Source organism: Vipera berus, assembly GCF_964194415.1.
Source record: "Vipera berus genome assembly, chromosome: 2".
Classification (NCBI taxonomy): domain Eukaryota; kingdom Metazoa; phylum Chordata; class Lepidosauria; order Squamata; family Viperidae; genus Vipera; species Vipera berus.
Window position 1 is genome coordinate 204431126 of NC_138203.1, and position 21100 is coordinate 204452225.

The 21100-nt window shown below is 40.8% G+C and overlaps 1 protein-coding gene across 1 annotated transcript in view; it reads right to left on the reverse strand.

Moving 5' to 3' along the window:
* Positions 1 to 21100, reverse strand: part of KLHL3 (kelch like family member 3) — a 76808-nt gene that overhangs the window by 46538 nt on the left and 9170 nt on the right. The window contains exon 3 of the mRNA XM_081320508.1: positions 3229 to 3342. Coding sequence (XP_081176634.1) covers positions 3229 to 3342 — 114 coding nt within the window. The remainder of the gene's footprint in view (positions 1 to 3228; positions 3343 to 21100) is intronic.

The following is a 21100-nucleotide window of genomic DNA, read 5'->3' on the forward strand; positions in this document are numbered from 1 at the left end:
TGTCACCTACCACTTTAAAGTATTCAACAGGTGCCCTACTTTAGTTCTGCAATGTCTCAGCAGTAGAAGCAACAGTAGTGAGAATAAATCAGCAGTAAGCAGGAAAGGGGAAGAGACGAGAGGAGTTTCAGGACAGCTGCAGTGTAGCTTGTTTAGAAGGACATCATAGGTAACATATACTATTAGTGCCTCCAAGAGGAAAGCTGTCAGTCTTCTTCCATTATTCCCCATAGCATTAAATTACAAATAGAATAATCTAGTATTTCATCATACTAATCTGCCTTGCACCAAATAATCCAGTCCTCCAGTCTTTCATGTTCTATGCCAGACATGTCAAACTTGCGACGTCATGTGACGTTGCGCAATGTATTGGAGCTTTTTCCCCATTGCCGGCAATGGGGTGGGCACGGTTTTGTCATGACGCATCCGGCCTCTGGGCCGGCAGTTTGACACCCCTGTTCTATGCCATCAAAGAAGGGACAAAAGCAAGTTGACACCAAAACCAAGGAACATGGGCAAAATAATTCACTCAGGACTGGTGCCTTCCTAGACATGGTACACAAATGCTTTCCCATGTGTTCATCCAATGGCATGGCTGTTGTGTTAATAAAGCAAGGACTGTGTATCATTAAGAAATGGCTGATGAGCTGTTAAACATTACAGCTGAACTCATTGCAGGAAGCGAGCTATGTTAGTCTCTGGGGGGAGGGGGGAAAAAGGAGCCCGGTAGTACCTTTTCCTACTAACAAGGTTTATTAAAAGACATATTAAAAAGTATGGAAGCTAGATTCCTGATTTTTATTGAACAGTCAAGGAATGCAACAGAGTCTATGGAGATTCTCAGTCATCCAGGTCATGGTTGTCCCAAAGGTGCTTTTTCTCAAGGCAACTGGACTTTCTTTTTTCTGTTTGAAGACATTTCAAAGAAGCTTCAGCTCTGACTGGATCCTTCCACTCCCCACCATCCAGTCAGAGCTGAAGAAGCTTCTTGGATGGGAAGCAAAATGTCTTCAAACAGAAAAAAGAAAGTCCAATTGCCTTGTGAAAAAGCACCTTTGGGACGAATGCAACAGAGGTACCTCTGGAAAGGACTCGGTCTATGTCCTGGCCATTTTCTTGGACCAGAATGGGACAACTCCCTGTAGCCAAAACGCTACGGCCAATTTGCTGCGGCCAACTCACCACAGGACAACTAATCATGGCCAACTTGCTGCGGGACAATTCAACAATTCAATTAAGTATTTAAAATAATTTTAAAAATATTTTAATTTTTGCCATTCACATTTCATTTTGTCCCTGCTTTGGCATCCTTTCTTTAATGATTCAATTCCACTATTTCTTCAATATTAGTATAACTCTTGTCCTGTAGCAAGTTGCCCCACTATGTGTTGGCCATGAAGAGCTGTCCTGTGGCAACTTTGCTGGAGTGAGTTGTCACAGACCCTCCTTGGACATTATGTGGCAATTCAGCTAGTACTATTCTACAATATTGCACTTTACTATAAAGGGAGCCACCTGTGATTGCTGCAGAGTAACCACCTTGGCATTATTGGCCAAATTGTCTTGCCTGCTCCGTTCAATTGTACATTATTGAAATTTAACTGCACTATCTCGGAATGTAAAGCAGTGCTATAGAGTTCCTGTCCTTTGACACACTACTATTTGAATGTTCCCAGTCAGACACAAGATCCTCTTGAGCCAAGTCAGTGCTTACTGCTGTCCACACACCCTCACCACCTGTTCCTGCCATCATGTTGCATTCTAGATGAGCATCACCATTTTGCTAGAGTTCTGTAATTTATCGCAACCAACAGCAAACTAGCTATAGAGAAAGGAGAGAAGAAGCAAATATGTGGCTAGCAAGGAGGAAGTGGGGAAGGAAGGAAATCCAGTAGCAGAGATGGAAGGCAAACAAGGCTACCAAGGCCCCTGTAAAAACTAGAGAAGTCCTAGTTTGCAGATTCCCAAAGTTATGTTGGTGATTCAGGCAGCATACAAAATCTACTGTATATAATAAAAAAGTATATCAATATTGCTGTAACGGGGCTGGCTGAAAGGCTTTGCAGGAGCCTTGCCAGCGAGAGAGAAATGGGACACTCGGACAGCTGCGGCTGGTTTGGGCGCAGTGGGCATGGATCGGGTGGAAGAAAAGGGAAGGGAAGGGAAGGAGAAAGGGGTGGGGGTGGGATGGTTGTTGTTGCCGGGGGAGAGACCAGGTGAAACCAGAGAGGAGTTTGGGGTTCTTTTATGTGATTCTGTTCATAGAAATAAAGGGAAAGAGAGAGAGAGAGAGAGAGAGAGAGAGAGAGAGAGAGAGAGAGAGAGAGAGAGAGAGAGAGAGAGAGAGAGAGGGGAGGCGGAGTTTTATCGTTTTCCTTTGCAGGGGATATCCCGAGCGAAGGGAGGAGTGAGAGTGAGAAGAGAGAAAGCTTGCTGGGGTTTTTAGACTTAGGTTTTAACTTGAAAGGAAAGGGGGGGGGGGAATTTGGCTTAGAGAGACCTGGGACTACGAGTGCTGACAGAAGAGGAGGAAAGGCTGGTTGCTACTGCTTTGGAGACCAGCGGCCATTTGAACTGTGATCTGTGCAAGCTGCGGACCTTGCGGGGAGTTGCCCTCGTGGGGCGAGCTGTTGCTGCGGAGCGCTGACTATCTTGGACCATGTTTTCCGTTGCTGCTGGGAGCCAGAGGGCTTCCCCCTCCCTGTTCCTCCAAGTGGTTGCTACAAGCTATTGATTATTATTGCCATGACTGCCAGGGGGTTGATGAACATTGCTAAACACTGACTGCCGTGATAGGGACAGCTCCTTCCTGTGAACCTCTTTGACAACGAGAACCTGCCACCCTTTCACTCCGTGTGAGCTCCCACTGAAAAAAAAGGGATATTTGGTCGCCGCCCCGAGAACACGGCTGCTAAGCACAGCTAAAGGGGGTAGGCTAGGAAGGCCTGGGCTTTGGCGGCTCCTGAGGCGGTGACGCTACATTGCTAAGGTACAATGTCCAACAAATTGCTTAAGCAATCCTGTTATTTTGTATAACAGCAAGAGCAAATGTGAAGCACCAAATGATTTGGGGGCTTCAAAGAGTACAGCAACTGATTTGAAGATCATGCTTGAATTAACTTTTTCCCCCATACAAAAACAAAGAGTTCTACAAGTTAGATGCCTCCAACTCCACCAGCAAGTGTCTAAATAAATTGCAGAGATACAAAATTGAACATGAAAAAGTACCTCCTTAATTCATTCATGACTTTGAAAGCCTTTCCCATGTGACAAGGATTGATGGCCACTGTCCGCTGATCCTTATCTCCATCTGCCTCAGGTGGTTGGGGCCACCTCTTGATGCTAAAGACAAGAAAGAAAAGCAAATAAACATTCCCTTTTAATTTGAAAGATCCAAGATAAATTAAGATTAAAAAATTTAACATGAAATCATCATCTCATTTGTTCTCACATATTATAAGTGATCACAAGTGTTTAGCTTACACAACCAGCTGTCCCTACTATGCCTGCCCAGTATAACTGGAATCCTATTTTAATATCGCAACTATGCCAAAGTGAATGCTTTTGATGTAACTATGTGAAATATGTGCTCAGAACACATGCACAAATTCTTTGTGGATAGCATACATGAGGTTTTAAAGAAGTATGCATATGTATGTGTATTTTTTTAAAAAAAGTATTCACATGGAAAGCAAATGTGTTTAACTCTGACTCAGAGATTTACTAAGAATAAGGTAATGCAGGCAGATCAGTTTTTCTGTCTAAATCTTCTTGAGGAAAATGCAGTCATCATCCTTTTTGATAAATACAGTATGTCATCTGCATTAAAAAGTAGAAAGTCAGTCATTGGAATTACAACTGATCTATTTATTGCACCTGGAAAAAAGACACTATCAGGAAATGGTAATAATAATAATAATAATAAGTTGGAAGAGACCTTGGAGGTCATCTAGTCCAACCCCCTGCTCAGGCAGGAAACCCTATACAATTTCAGGCAAATAGCTGTCCAGTCTCCTCTTAAAAACCTCCAGTGTTGGAGCATTCACCACTTCTGGAGGCAGGTTGTTCCACTGGTTAATTGTTCTAACTGTCAGGAAGTTTCTCCTTAGTTCTAGGTTGCTTCTCTCCTTGACTAGTTTCCATCCGTTGCTTCTTGTCCTGCTTTCAGGTGCTTTGGAGAATAGCTTGACTCCCTCTTCTTTGTGGCAGCCCCTGAGATATTGTAACACTGCTATCATGTCACCCCTCACCCTTCTCTTCGTTAAACTACACATACCCAATTCCAGCAACCATTCCCTATATGTTTTAGCCTCCAGTCCCCCAATCATCTTTGTTGCCCTTCTCTGTATTCTTTCTAGAGTCTCAACATCTTTTTTACATCGTGGTGACCAAAACTGGATGCAGTATTCCACCAAGGCATTGTAAAGTGGTATTAGTACTTCACGCGGTCTTGATTCTATCCCTCTGTTAATGCAGCCTAGCACTGTGTTGGCTTTTTTGGCAGCTGCAGCACACTGCTGGCTCATATTGAAGTGATTGTCTACTAGGACTCCGAGATCCCTCTCACAGTTACTACTATTGAGCAAGGTACCACCTATACTATACCTGTGCATTTGATTTTTCCTGACTAAATGTAGAACCTTACTTTTTTCACCATTGAATTTCATTTTGTTAGATAGCGCCCAGTGTTCGCGTCTGTCCAGATCCTACTATATTTTAAGCCTATCTTCTGGAGTATTGGCTAATCCTGCCAGCTTGGTGTCGTCTGCAAATTTGATGAGTTCCCCATCTATCCCCTCATCCAAATCGTTGATGAAGATGTTGAAGAGCACTGGGCCCAGAACAGAGCCCTGGGGCACCCCACTACATACTTCCATGTAGATGCAGTTCCATTGAGGACCACACGCTGAGTACGGCCTGTCAGCCAGCTATGAATCCATCTGGTGGTGATGCTATCTAACCCACATTTTTCTATCTTATCAAGTAGTAGGTTGTGATCTACTTTATCAAATGCCTTCCTGAAGTCCAAGTAAATTATATCGACAGCATTCCTCTGGTCCACTAGTTTTGTCACTTGGTCAAAGAATGTAATAAGATTTGTCTGGCATGATCTGTTTTTGACAAACCCATGTTGACTTTTAGTGATGACTTTGTTTGCATCAAGGTGTTTGCTGATTTGTTGTTTGATTATCTTTTCCAGAATCTTCCCAGGTATTGAGGTCAGGCTAATAGGTCTGTAGTTTGCTGGATCTATTTTTTTCCCTTTTTTGAAGATGGGAACTACATCAGCTCTCTTCCAGTCCTCTGGTAGTTCCCCAGTGCTCCAGGATCTTTGAAAAATATAGTTCAGTGGTTCTGAGATCACGTCTGCCAGTTCCTTGAGAACTCTGGGGTATAATCCATCTGGTCCTGGTGATTTGAACTCATCTAGGCTGGACAGGTGCTCACTTACCATTTTCTTGCCTATCTTAACTTGCATTTCTATTCTGTTTTTATGGCACTGTTTTTTGGTAGGTTGGACTGTTTTTTTCCCTTTGTGTAAAGACAGATGCAAAAAACGAGTTAAACAGTTCTGCTTTCTCCCTGTTGCTTGTCACCTTCTTGCCACTTTCCCCCACTAAAGGACCAATTATTTCCTTAACTTTTTTCTTGTTTTTATATGTTGAAAGAAACTTTTTTTTGTTATTTTTGACTTTGGTCGCAAGCCTTAGTTCATTTTGAGCCTTAGCTTCCCTCACTTCATCTTTGCAGGCATGGGCTATTTGCTGATATTCTGTCTTAGTTATGTGCCCCTCTTTCCACTTCTTATACTTGTCCTTTTTATCTTTCAATTTATCAGAGAGTTCTTTATGCAGCCATGCTGGTTTCTTTTGAGAGCTGTTGTTTTTCTTCTTTGTTGGTATTATGCTAGACTGGGCCTTTATTATCTCACTTTTCAAAATTTCCCAAGCTTCTTGAGTTGTTTTCCCCTTTAGGATTCTCATCCATGGAATTCTTCCCAAGGTCTCTCTAAGTTTATTGAAATTAGCTCTTTTAAAGTCCAAGACTCTAGTTTGGCTGTATTCTATTGCTTGTGCTTCCAGAATGTTGAATTCCAATATTGCATGATCACTTCCCCCCAAGGTTCCTGTGGCTTCGACACTTTCTATCATTTCATCTCTGTTAGTGAGAATTAAATCCAATATGGCTAATCCCCTAGTTCCCTTCTCTACTTTTTGGGAGAGAAAGTTGTCTGCTAGGTTTATCAGGAATCTGTTTGATCTTCCACTTGGTGCAGAGTTTGTCTCCCAGTTGATATCAAGGTAATTAAAGTCCCCCATTACTGTTGTGATGTGCTTCCTACATACCTTAGTTAGCTGACTAGCAAAAAGTTCATCTATTTCCTCTGCTTGGTTGGATGGCCTATAGTATACACCTATGGCAATGTCATTTTTTTCAACTTTTATATTGACCCAAATGCATTCAAGTTTACAGTTTTCATCACTGTTGTGCTCTATTTCTGTAGAGATAAAGTTATTTCTTACATATAGAGCAACTCCACCTCCTCTTTTGTTTATTCTGTTTCTTTTAAATAATTTAAATCCCTCTAGCTGCGTGTTCCATTTGTGGGTTTCATCCCACCATGTTTCCGTAATGGCAACAATATCATATCCGCCCTCATTTACCTGAATTTCTAGTTCACCCTGCTTACTGTTCATACTCTGCGCATTGGTGTATAGACATTTGAGTCCTTTATGACTGACCCTGTGTTTACTTGCTACATAACTTGTGTGGTGCCTGACTTCCCCTATTTTCTTAGATTGACGGGGACAGTGATGTTCTGTATCAATTAACTTACTGTCCCCATTGTTTAGTTTAAATGTTTCTCCAGAAAAGCTGTGAATTTATTGCCAAGTAACTCAGTCCCTTTCTTGGATGGATGCGGATCATCTCTTTTGTACATTTTTTCATTGGACCAGCTACAGACATCATGACTAATATAACCAAAGCCTTCTCCTTTACACCACTCCTTTAGCCACATATTAAATTCTGCTATACGCTGGCCTTTTCCATTTTGCTCCTTATACACTGGTAAGACCTCTGAAAAAGTGAGCCTACAGCCTATTCTCCTGAGTTCCTTCCCCAAGCTCTGCAAATCATTCTGCACAGAGAGTACATCATTTTGGGACAGATCGTTAGTGCCAAGATGTACAATGGCATCCACATCACAGTCTTTGCTGGCATTGTTGACTATTTTGAAAATACGCTTCTTGTCCCTACTGGCAGTAGCACCTGGAAGACACCTGACCTCTTTTGAAACCTCTGTATCCTTTCCTAAATTAACATCCCTTATAATTGAGTCACCAACCAGAAGGTGGCTTCTCTTTTGGGGTACCTTTCTTTTCTTGCATGATTGATGTGTAATACCTGATTCGCACTTCTACCTGTCAAAAACAAGTTCATCTCAGACCATGGTCCCCTGCTTATTTGAGTTATCATCACAACTATCTTGACCTGTTTCCTTAATATCCCTATTAAGGTCAGCAAGGGCACTGTATCTGTTATGCAGGGACACAGCGAAAGCTTTGGGTTTATGTTTCACAGCTCTCACCCTGCCAGATCCTATGGTTGTCCATACTGCCCTTCTCCTGCAGGATCTTTGTGGTACAGGGGGCTGATAGCGCGGAGGCTCAGTAGAGTAGAAGGGCTGAGCTAAACATCTAATTTCTGCCTGAAAAGCACAAATTACGGACTCTAGATAAATAATCTGTCCTTGTAGACTAGTGATTTGTGTACAGATAGGACATTTTCCCAGTTTGAAAAGAGTGCTGCGAAAGACAGCTGCAAAACAAGTGTTGCACTGAACTAAGCCAGACATGCTGAGATGAAAGGAATCTCAGATGCACTTGCCCTGAATATACCACCACTATTTTTGATTTTTAGTTAACGGCGCACGGGCCACTACTATGCTCCTCACCCACCTTAACTCATGGTATTGTAGCTTTTCCCAGCAGCCTCTGGCAGTTTAAAAGCAAAGAGGGTCCAATCAGCAAGGGCTTAGCTACTATGCTCCTCACCCACCTTAACTCACAGTTTTTGTTTTTCCCCACGAAATACCCACATCCAGTGTTTGAAACCATTCACAGGACTCACAAATTTGAATGGCAATACAATTAACAACAATCACTCTGCAGCCACAATCTGAAGTAAAATATTCCACACTTCATTCACTGATATAAAAAAGCAGTTCATACATTTCCCTCCAATATTTTAGTGCGCTCTCAAGGTCAAATGGAGAGGACTAGTGGCATGAATGTACTACCTAATTCTAAAGCATCTGTTAATAGCTCTAAAGCAAGGCCATTTCTACTTACACTCTGTTCAGAAACAAACACAGGATCTTGCCAAACCAGTTCCATCAAAACAAAACAAAAAACACATTCACTGACAGCGCTGGCCAATTCAGCTCTAAGTAAACACTCCCTGAAAAGACAGAAGGCTAATTGAACCATTCCCTAAAGAGAGATGCCACTTCATGAGCCTGGGGAAGCAGCAAACCTACCCACATGGCATTCTCACAAATCCAGTTTTCACTTTTAAACTGGGCCCTTAGCCACCATCAATAAAGACTGAGAACTGGGAAGACTGGGTGATTTTGCTTATATATGCAAGGTACTGGAACCATTCCTCCTGCTCCTCTGGGTTTTTTTTAAGGAAAGGAACTGCTTCTTGCCCTCATTCCTATCCAGCCTACCTTTCAGACACATTTTCCTATGTCAGCTCTCCAACACTTGTCTTCCCTGGAAATAACCCACTGGTCGTCTCCCTCTTCTAATACAGGAAATCCTCAACTTACAACCACAATTGAGCCCAAAATTTCTGTTGCTCAATGAAACATTCCTTTAAGTGAGCTTTCTCCCATTTTACTACTTTTCTTTCCCACAGTTGTTAAGTGAGTCACTGCAGTTATTATTGACATGGATGTTAAGTGATTTTGGCTTCCCCATTGACTTTGCTTGTAAGAAGGTCGCAAAAGGGGATCACATGGCCCTGGGACCCTACAACCAGGATGAATATGACCCAGTTGCCAAGCATCCACATTTTAATCATGTGACCAGCATGGAAAAACGGTCAGGAGTCACTTTTTTCAATGCCGTTGTAACTTTGAACTTGTCAGGGAAAATAAATTAATACTTCCCTATCAGAGGGCGATGAACCGTGGTTCATTCGACGCATGGTAAACATCAGGTAAAAATAAACAAAACCGAGGCATATTCTACTGCATATAAATCTTTTATTGGAAAGCAAAGAAAACTCCTAACTGACTACATCCTCTCATCAGACAGAACACAAAGAGAAGAAAAAAAGTAAAGTGAGAAAACTTTTGTAGACATGCGCAGTTAATAGCAGTTCTAGGCATGAAACCATAACATGGCTGGACATGTGACAATCACCTTGGTTACATTGATAAGATTACTATGCAGCTGGCAGAGAAACAAAGTGAGAACTGTCACTAAAAAACTGTTGTAAGTCGAGGACTACCTGTATTCAGTTCCCCCTGGCTCCAAAGAAAATCAGGCATTCCCTTCAAGGCTTCTCCTTAACAGGAGAAAAGAGTCTGGCATTCAGGTAACTTCTACAGCATCTTCCAAACCTCGCCCTTTACCCTTCCTAGGCTTGTGCAAAATACCAGCACAGGCTACCAGGCAAAATGTCCCACAGTGGGGCTTTCTTCAGTGGATGGAGAAAAAAGCAATCAAGGTGGTTTTTATATACTTTGGCTGGTGGGACTAGAATGATAGCCTTGGATTGGAGGAAAAAGAGATGGCAACAATGGCAAATAAAAGTGATGGCTACTAGAGGGGAAAAGAAAGCGCAGCTGGACATTCAGCCCCTTAGAAAATAGGCATTCATATATTTGTTTGCTTGTTTATTTCCCATCTTTAGTATTTTTTATAAGTAACTCAAGTTGGCAAAGTTACCTAATATGCCTTCCTCTTCTTATTTTCCCCACAACAACCCTGTGGAGTGGATTGGGCTGAGACAGTGACTGGCCTAAGGTCATCCAGCCAATTTTTCACGCCTAAGGCGGGACCAGAACTCACAGCCTTGTGGCTTCTAAGCCAGCACTTTAATTAGTAGATCAATCTGTGTCTTATTTGCTGCTGGGGCAACACTAAGATGTTCAAAGCAGCTTATCAGAGCTGAGTGCGAAATTTCAGTGGAATTTTAAGAGCAAAATCACAGCTATTGACCCGAAAGCAACTGATCCACAGGACCTAAGCATGAGAAGAAATGGGACATATTTCAGTAGGGCCTAACTCATAAAACATTTCGAACATTTTGCTTGTTGTGGAAGAAAAGTGGGGAAAATTTACCACTTAGCCAAGAGGTAGAAAAACAGCTCTTTTCCCCACATTCGTGTTTTGAAAGCTTTAAAGTTACATTTATGTGCTTTCAGGTTATCCTGAAAGGCAAGTAAAACACCTTCCAATTAGATCAAAAGTTTTAGTAAAGCTAACATACAAAGCCTTTTTCTTCCAACTGATCTCCCTAACCGGTTTGCTCATTACAGGTAGTCCTCGGCTTCCATAGTTCATTTAGTGAGTGTTCAAAGTTACAACAGCACTGAAAAAAGTGACTTATGACTGTTTTTCACACTTATGACCGTTGCAGCATCCTCATGGTCACATGATCAAAATTGAGTTACATTTGGCAACTGGCGTGTAATTAGGGCAGTTCCATTATCCTGGGGTCCTGTGGTCTCATTTTGCAACCTTCTGACAAGCAAAGTCAATGAGGAAGTCAGATTCACTTAATAACCATGTTACTGACTTAACAACTGTGGGGATTCACTTAACAACTGTGGCAAGAAAAGTCAAAACACGGGGCAAAACTTAATAACTTGTCTTGCTTAGCAACAGAAATTTGGGGCTCAATGGTAGTCGTAAGTCAAGGATTACCTGCAATTGACTGTGACCATTTCAATGCCAGGAAGTTAGATTCAGTTTACATGATGCAAATTTAAACATATTTAAAAAGTGTGCTGCTTTGTCCATAACAAACCCAACAGCTTCCATCCTGGGCCAAGAATAAAATGCAAGAGAACTGAACAGATGAACTAATTGGAAGGAAGCAAATAAGGATGAGTTCTAAAATAAGAAATGCCAAGTACAATATGAACATTATATTTTTAATTTTTGGAACACTAACTGAGAAGCAATTTGTTCTACCTTGGATAGAAACATATTTTCTGAGCCCATAATTTTCATAATTCCCTATCAGACTATAGCACCTAATGAGTAAAAAGGAAATTATTTATAGAATATAATCATTTCCTAGCAAAGCAAGGAGATTTTTTTGGTGGGATTCAAATTCATAGACTCCACTCAAACCTTGACCCTATATGTTCACGATCTACACAGCAGGAATCCACAGCATACAAAAATAAGAAAACGCAAAAAGAAACAATGGAAAAAATAAATTATACTTTACTATTTATAATCTCAGGAATGGAGACAGCCCTAATGTATATACTGCTGAATTCATAATGGATGCTCAATTCCACTGCCGACTGCAGTAACAATTCACTTTTTCACCCCAAGGCTTAGCTGAAGCAATGCTACAAAGGGTATTAAAATAGAAATATGCCTCTTTGGACTGGAAGCATTTAATCTCAATCAATCTGCAGCTCACGAACACTACTGAAATGCAATTAGAAAATATTGAAAATTGGCAATGTGGTAGTCCATCATTTGAGTGTTATTCCAATATTTTAAAATTTAAGCTTCAACTGTTGAAAAACAAGAACCAAGACTCCATACACCATATAAAAAGTTGGGGGGAAAATCAGCCTCACTCTTTTATGATATACTCCATCATAACATGATGTAAGCAGAAAAATACTAACTCAAAGAATTGCTCATGACTGCCACAAAATAGTTGGCAATCCTTGCCGCATCCTATAGCATCAGTCAGACATTTTTCTGCTAACAAGTACCAATCCTCCTATAGCCCAATTTTAAAACAGTCGAGATCTTCCAGGATTCTGACAATCTCATTGCCCCATATTCTGTGAGATTATAGGCACCTAGACTTAATTAGGATTATTTTTTCCCCAATATGTTTTAGGGAAATGTAAAAATGATAGCAACAAGTTAATCAAAATACTGCCCATGTGAATTTCAAATAAAAGTAAAACAAAGAACCAAAACACTTTAAATACCTTTCTAACAGTGTATTCAAGGCTCACAGCAAGAAATGAAGTAGAATAAAACCCTAACTTGAATTAAAAAATATAGTTAGTATACCAAAACCACTGCTGATTTAGAAATGGACTTAAAAAGCAAGAAGAATTCAGTTCCCAAACTCAGAAATAAATAATTAATATAATTGAACTCATAGAAACTAAAAGCCTGTTAAACACAAAAAACTTACTCTTACCTGAAAAAGCATATTTTACTGATAACTAATAACCTTTTGAAAGTAAACAGACAACTCTATTTATACCAATCCACCAAACCTTCTTTGACTTTATCCATTGTTTGAATAGTATTACAGATTAAAATTTGGACAAAATTCCGATGCAGCAGAAATTGTCCATTAAATCAAAGTTTTATTATATTATTTGTTTATTTAAAACGATTAGATCCAGAATGAAGGCTAGAAGCTTTTACATTTTAGAAAACATTTTTCCCAAGACCTCTCTCTAGAGCCACAAAAGAAGAATTTCTGTTTTAGGGTAGTTGGATTTTTTTTGCAGTCTCTCCTTCTTTCTGCTTCTTTTTGTTTCTGTCTAAAACCACAAGGACCCGTCTAGTAATATGTTCTTGGCTGGGTCAAACTTCCCCTGCCCCATTTTTTCTTGTTAGTATTTTTTAAATTTTGTCTTGTAACTTACTTTTTCTTTTGCACCAAGGGTAAACTGACCACTCCAATGGAAAAACTGGGGTTCCTACAGCATTTTTCTCCCTCTCCTTTCACTGTGCTTCTGAAGAACTTAAAGTTTCTTGGTGTTGTATGATTTAAACAGCTCTAATAGAAATACCAGGGACGCGGTGGCTCAGCGGGTTAGGACGCTGAGCTTGTCGATCAGAAGGTCGGCAGTTTGGCGGGTCGAATCCCGAGTGCCGCGTAGCAGAGTGAGCGCCTGTTACTCGTCCCAGCTTCTGCCAACCTAGCAGTTCGAAAGCACGTAAAAATGCAAGTAGAAAAATAGGGACCACTACGGTAGGAAGGAAACGACTAGCACGCATGTGCAGGGGAACCTTTACCTTTAACAGAAATACCACCTTACAACAATTTTTCAGATATCTTCCTCCTGAACAAACTAACTTAACTAAAAGACAACGGAAAACATATGTTTTCTGGAGATATCGTAGCATAAGATGACAATAAACATATCCCAGACAGAAATCATAGACTGGAATGCTTTAGCAAACAAATCCTAACTATCAAAGGAAATTAACAATTATGAGTACTCTGTTGTGTTATTTGGATATGTAGAAAAAACAGTATGTGCTTATTCTCTTCTATCAGGAGGTGCTTTGCATTCTCTAAAGAGATTCTTCCAATAAGTTAGGTCCTAAATTTTGCTAAAATCATAGAAATAATTTATAAATGATGCACGTTATATTAATGACTTTGCCTTTAATAGGAATATATAACTGATTAACTGGGATAATTCAGTTAATCATTTGCTAATCAAGAAACAGAAAAAGATTGTTAGGGAAAACTGATTGCAAAACAAAACAAAAAGCTATTAGAAAGGTAGATTAAAAGTTAAGAGAAGGCATTATTTTTTAAAAAATATCTGAATCTGAAGAACTTTCATCCAGTGCTACTTTACCACTCTCAGCTGCAGAACAAAAGGCAGCTACACATCTAACAAATAAATTTAAAATTACATTAAATAATTTAAAAAAATGTTTTCATTACAAATGAGGAGACTATGGTAGTTGCCTCTTTTTCCTGTGTTCACTAATTGGGACAATATATTAATAATTAGCAGAAAAGGGGAAATCTCAGCTTTAGGCACCGGTCAGTTTTCCAAATTGCGAGAAACAAAATTAACTAGCTTTCGACACTGAAAAGCAGGGAACCTGCCAATATTTTTGGCAACATTAAAATATACTTTGGACTACAAAATGCATAATCAACAGAAAATCCATTGCAATGAAGGGTAGAATCTATGTGTGTATAGCTATTAAACATATTCCAAGGATAGCAGATGTGTTAAAACAATCTACATGCCATGCATACCTTCTACTGGAATAAACCATGTACAGAAGACACTCCACTGGAATGTCAGTTCAGAGTAACATGAAATGGTGGTAGAAGCCAAAGTGGATTACCCTTCTACAAGCTTAGGATTCTTGCCATGAACTGATTAAATGTAGATTTATATCTATATCATATATCTATAATGGAAACTGTTCCCCTCCAGAATGAGAGCAACATAGTCACATACATGTCTATTTACTAAAAAAAGAGTTATGCGTAACGGGCAAGGGAGAAAAAAACAGATAAATGAAACAAAAGTGTGTTCTTCCTTCTCTAACCAAGCTTCTTTCTGTTCCTCAAAAACATTTTAGAAAAACACCCATTTGGAATTACCTAAATGCTATACAAGTAGCTTCACTAAAAGTGGCTTCACTTCACAAGTGGTAAATATACTGAGCCATACAAGACACTCAGAAGAAGATGCATTAATAATGTGATAGTACAGAGTTGTTAATGTGGGAAGTAAAAAAAAACAAACTAACAAAAAACCCCTCGCCCACCCTGGTCATCCTGGAAGAAAGCAATGGCAAGCCATTCCCTATCTTGCCATGACAACTGCATGGATTTGTCCATTCTAGGTCACCAGGAATTAAGCTATATTGGAGGGCAACCTTTTTTTCTATCCAAATAATGCTTTCTTTAATACAAAATATGTTATTTTAATCTTAAAATGTGAATTCTAGAGGACAAGTCATCCATCTCTACCTGCAGGCTAATATAAAATTAGGTGTAACGTGCTACAGTAATTGTTGTCAAAAGTCAGTAGAGTAATTGCCAGAACAAGAAAGCAACTCCACCAAAACCAGAAAATCCAGTTGATGAAGATGAAGTGCAGGCTCTTGCCATGAAAACCCTATGGACAGTACCAAAAGGCAAAACGATATGACGCTGGAAGATGAGCCCCTCAGGTCGGAAGGTGTCCAATATGCTACTGGGGAAGAGCAGAGGGCTAGTACTAGTAGCGCCAGAAAGAATGAAGCGACTGGGCCAAAGCCTGAAAGGACGCTCAGCTGTAGATATGTCTGGTGGTGAAAGGAAAGTCCGATGCTGTAAAGATTTTCTCTCCATAGGAACCTGGAATGTAAGATCCATGAATCAAGGAAAGCTGGACGTGGTCAAACAAGAGATGACAAGACTAAACATCGACATCTTAGGTATCAGCGAACTAAAATGGACAGGAATGGGTGAATTTAATTCAGATGACCATCAGGTATACTACTGCGGGCAAGAATCCCTCAGAAGAAATGGAGTAGCCTTCATAGTCAATGAAAGAGTAGGAAAAGCAACACTGGGATACAACCCTCAAAATGACAGAATGATCTCAGTTCGAATCCAAGGCAAACCATTCAATATCACAGTAGTCCAAGTCTATGCCCCAACCACCAGTGCTGAAGAGGATGAAATTGACCGGTTCTATGAAGCCCTACAGCACCTTATGGAACTAACACCCAAAAATGATGTCCTTATCATCATGGGGGACTGGAATGCTAAAGTAGGAAGCCAAAAGATAACTGGAATAACAGGCAAGTTTGGCCTTGGAGTACAAAATGAAGCAGGGCACAGGCTGATGGAATTTTGTCAAGAGAATACGATGGTCATAGCAAACACTCTTTTCCAACAACCTAAGAGACGGCTTTACACATGGACATCACCAGACGGTCAACACAGAAATCAGATTGACTATATGCTCTGCAGCCAAAGATGGAGAAGCTCTATACAGTCAGTAAAAACAAGACCAGGAGCTGACTGTGGCTCAGACCATGAGCTTCTTGTTGCAAAGCTTAGGCTTAAATTAAAGAAAGTAGGGAAAAGCGCTAGGCCAGTCAGGTATGAATTAAATCATATCCCTGTTCAATATACAGTAGAGGTGACAAATAGATTTAAGGAACTAGATCTGATAGACAGAGTGCCTGAAGAACTATGGACAGAGGTTCGCAACATTGTACAACAGGTAGCAACCAAAACCATCCCAAAGAAAAAGAAATGCAAGAAAGCAAAATGGCTGTCTGAGGAAGCTTTGCAAATAGCTGAGGAAAGGAGGGAAGCGAAAGGCAAGGGAGAAAAAGAAAGATATGCCCAATTAAATGCAGAATTCCAAAGAATAGCTAGAAGAGATAAGAATGCCTTCTTAAATGAACAATGCAAAGAAATAGAAGAAAACAATAGAATAGGGAGGACCAGAGATCTTTTCAAGAAAATTGGAGAGAAGAAAGGAACGGTTCATGAAAAAATGGGCATGATAAAGGACCAAAATGGCAAGGACCTAAAAGAGGCAGAAGAGATTAAGAAGAGGTGGCAAAATTACACAGAAGAACTATACAAGAATGAGCTTAACGTCCCTGATAATCACAATGAGGTGGTCACTGACCTCGAGCCAGACATCCTAGAATGTGAAGTGAAGTGGGCCTTAGAAAAGCTGAGCAACAACAAAGCTAGTGGAGGTGACAGTATTCCAGCTGAGCTATTCAAAATCTTAAAAGACGATGCAGTAAAAGTGCTACACTCAATTTGCCAGCAAATTTGGAAAACTCAACCGTGGCCACAGGATTAGAAAAGATCAGTTTACATTCCAATTCCAAAGAAAGGCAGTGCCAAAGAATGTTCAAACTATCACACCATTGCACTCATTTCTCATGCTAGTAAAGTTATGCTTAAAATTCTACAAGCTAGACTCCAGCAGTATGTGGATCAAGAACTACCAGAAGTACAGGCAGGATTTCGAAGAGGCAGAGGAACTAGAGATCAAATTGCTAACATACGCAGGATCATGGAGAAAGCTAGAGAGTTCCAGAAAAACATCTACTTCTGCTTCATTGACTATGCTAAAGCCTTTGATTGTGTGGATCATAACAAACTGTGGCAAGTCCTTAAAGAAATGGGCATACCAGACCATCTTATTTGTCTTTTGAGAAGCCTATATGTGTTCTGTACCAGCCTGCTACCGGCCTTGCAGAAAGGCAACCCCTGTACAAACGGCAGAGGCTGGAAAACGTCTGAGGCTGGAAAACGTCTGCCAAGTTTAATTCACAAACAAACAACAGAACATGAAACACGATACCGGAACTTTGATCCTCAAACGGAGCGGTTGCTTTCAGCAACCAGCCCTTCCCCAAACACTCCCTTTATTAGAGTTCAGGGCGTGGCCTCCCTGTGCCTCCTTCCGAGGAGTCCCACAGCCTTTCTCTGCTTGCCCCTGCTTGACTGCCTCCTGCGTCGGGCGTCCTTGACCAGGGCCAGCTGTGGGTCATCATCATCCGCACTGTCGGGCTCGCGCAGCTGAGAAGAGGGGCCTGGCTGGGGGCTCTGCGAAGCCTCCAAGCCATCATCAGCAAGTTCGTCTTCAACACCCTCCTCCTCCCCCTCGTCTGAGTCATCCGAGTCATCCAACCCGGCTGCCGGACCCACAGGCTGACCCTGAATCACAACACTATGCGAGCCAAGAAGCAACAGTGAGAACTGGACACGGAACCACTGATCGGTTCAAAATTGGGAAAGGAGTCCAGCAAGGCTGTATACTGTCGCCTTGCCTATTTAACTTATATGCAGAGCACATCATGAGAAAGGCAGGGCTAGATGAATCAAAAGTTGGAATTAAGATTGCCGGAAGAAACATCCTAAGATATGCAGATGATACCACTCTAATGGCAGAAAGTGAAGAGGAATTAAAGAGCCTCTTGTTGCGAGTGAAGAAGGAGAGTGCAAAACTTGGGTTGAAACTAAACATTAAGAAAACCAAGATCATGGCATCCGGCCCTCTCAATTCCTGGCAAATAGATGGGGAAGAAATGGAGGTAGTGACAGATTTTATTTTCCTGGGCTCCAAGATCACTGCAGATGGGGACTGTAGCCAAGAAATTAAAAGACGCTTGCTCCTTGGGAGGAAAGCCATGTCAAATCTAGACAGCACACTAAAAAGCAGAGACATCACCCTGTCAACAAAAGTGCGTATAGTCAAGGCTATGGTCTTCCCAGTTGCAATGTATGGCAGTGAAAGCTGGACCATAAGAAAGGCTGAGCGCCAAAGAATTGAAGCCTTTGAACTATGGTGCTGGAGAAGACTCCTGCGAGTTCCTTGGACTGCAAGGCGATCAAACCGGTCAGTCCTAGAGGAGATCAACCCTGACGCTAAAACTCAAATACTTTGGCCACCTAATGAGAAGGAAGGACTCACTGGAGAAGAGCCTAATGCTGGGAAAGATTGAGAGCAATAGAAGAAGGGGACGACAGAGAATGAGGTGGCTGGATGGAGTCACTGAAGCAGTAGGCGTGAGCTTAAATGGACTCCAGAAGATGGTAGAGGACAGGAAGGCCTGGAGGAACATTGTCCATAGGGTCGCGACACACACACACATATACATATATAAAATGAGTGGACAACAATAAGATTCTTCCCCCTCTCTAGTTCTCATACCCAAAGTATGGATTTCCTTTCATAGCAGAATCTGACAGGAATCTGTTTTTTAGATAAATTATATTCAGAACAAATATGGCACTAAAAAGTTCCATTTAGCTTGTGAGTAGATTTTGGTGGGATATTGTTATTGGCACGTTGTTTGTAGTTATATTAAAGGGGAGTTAAAGCACATTATGAATTTGGTTAATTGTATATTATGCATAATTTTTATTTAGAATATGATTATTGTAACTATAATCCTGTATTTAGCTCTGGGAAGTGGGGGGGGGAAGTGGGCGGGTTTGGGGTGGGAGGGATTTGGGGATGTATTGTAAAATTTTGTTTTTGTAAAACTCTTTAATAAAAAAAAGGAATCTGTTTTTTAGTTATCAGATTAAAACACAATTATCCTCTATTGTACTTTCAAGGAAATGAATGTTACCATTCTAATGTATGTGGTCAATCTGATTTCCAGCGAAGACTATTCCATAAAAATAAACAGCCTTCCCCACTCAGAAGCAGGATCTGAAATCCTGAACCTGTCATTTCACAAAAGCTTTTAGAGGCGTTTAGGCATGGATCGATCTATCTATCTATCTATCTATCTATCTATCTATCTATCTATCTATCTATCTATCTTCATTTTAATGTTTAATTGTCCTCTAGGAGTGATCAGTCTGAGAAGCCAATTTTCCTTCTGTATATAAGCGCACACACTTGACTTCTAGCAATTGTCTAAACAAGTCCATGCCATTTCCTTGGTAAGATTTTTTGTAAGTGGCTTGTCGCTGCCTCCTTTCTAGGTCTGAGAGCCAGGGACTACATAAGATCACCCAGATAGCTTTGCACCTAAGGCAGGACTAGCACTCAGTTTCCTACTCTCTACCCTGGTGCTTTAACCAATATACCCACTGGCTCTTCTGGTAAGTGGGAATTTTATGATGGACTACATGTGTTATGACAGCCGTCTCATGAGTACAGGTAATCCTCAACTTAAGACCATAACTGAGCCCAAAATTTCTATTCTAAACAAGATAGTTATTAAGTGAGTTGTTGCCCCATTTTACCTTCTTGTCATAGTTGTTAAGTGAATGACTGCAGTTGTTCAGTGAATCATGCAGTTGTTAGGCGAATCTGGCTTCCCATTAACTTTGCTTGTCGGAAGCCAGCTGAGAAAGTTACAAATGATGATCCCGGGACAGTGTAACTAACACAAATACATGCCAGTTGCCAAACACCTGAGTTTTGATCACTTGACCAAGGAGATGCTGCAATGCTTCCAAGTGTGAAAACTAGTCACAAGTCATTTTCAGTGCTGCTGTAACTTCAAACTGTCACTACATGAATAGTTGTAAGTAGAGAATTAACTGTATCCTAATTACATGCTTTTGAAATTGTTTAAATATTGCCTACTACACTGTCAAGCCATGGTTTAATACTATAGATCACAGTTTGCCAAATAAACTACAACTGACTGGGTTCGCACACTGTACCTTGTCACAAACTATATGTCAAAAGGTTTGCAAAATATACTGTACCCAAAACATTTTCACCCTCCCTTAGTGAACCAGGCCATGGAAAGAGATAAAAAGAGGGTGCATATTACCAACTTTGAACTATGGTGCTGGAGAAGACTCCTGCGAGTATCTTGGACTGCAAGGCGATCAAACCAGTCAGTCCTAGAGATCAACCCTGACTGCTCTTTAGAAGGCCAGATCCTGAAGCTAAAACTCAAATTCTCTGGCCATCTAATGAGAAGGAAGGACTCACTGGAGAAGAGCCTAATGCTGGGAAAGGTTGAGGGAAAGAGAAGAAGGGGACGACAGAGAATGAGGTGGCTGGATGGAGTCACTGAAGCAGTAGGCGTGAACTTAAATGGACTCCAGAAGATGGTAGAGGACAGGAAGGCCTGGAGGAAAGTTGTCCATAGGGTCGCGATAGGTTGGACAGGACTTCGCAGCTAACAACAACAATATTACCAACTTTAATAGAGCTAATTCCCAAGCATTAAAATAACTTGAATAGCAGCACTCTTTCCCATACTAACAACAGCAAAGGCAAGCAGTTGTTGTCCCTTACTGTACAGCAGTCTCTTGTGTGTTATTTTTTCCTAAACAAGTCCAAGTTAACAATGTAAAGAGGAAGTGCTTGACATATCCTGTTTTTTTCCAAGAGAGGCAAGCTTTGAGTCTGCATTGGATAGGAATGGCCACTGCTTCATCAATCTAAATTCTTCCAAAGTGAGAAAAAAAACATTTTCTAATTTGACTACTGGGAAATAACAATATAACTTCCCATCATATTTCATACATTACATTTCGAGCATTTAATAGTATTGTAGCGTAAGTTGCCACAATTGCATACTGACCCCAAAAGTTCTAAATGGATCCTTCAGACTCCCTTCAAAGGTGCAACATGACAAAGGGAATCATCATAAGAACAACA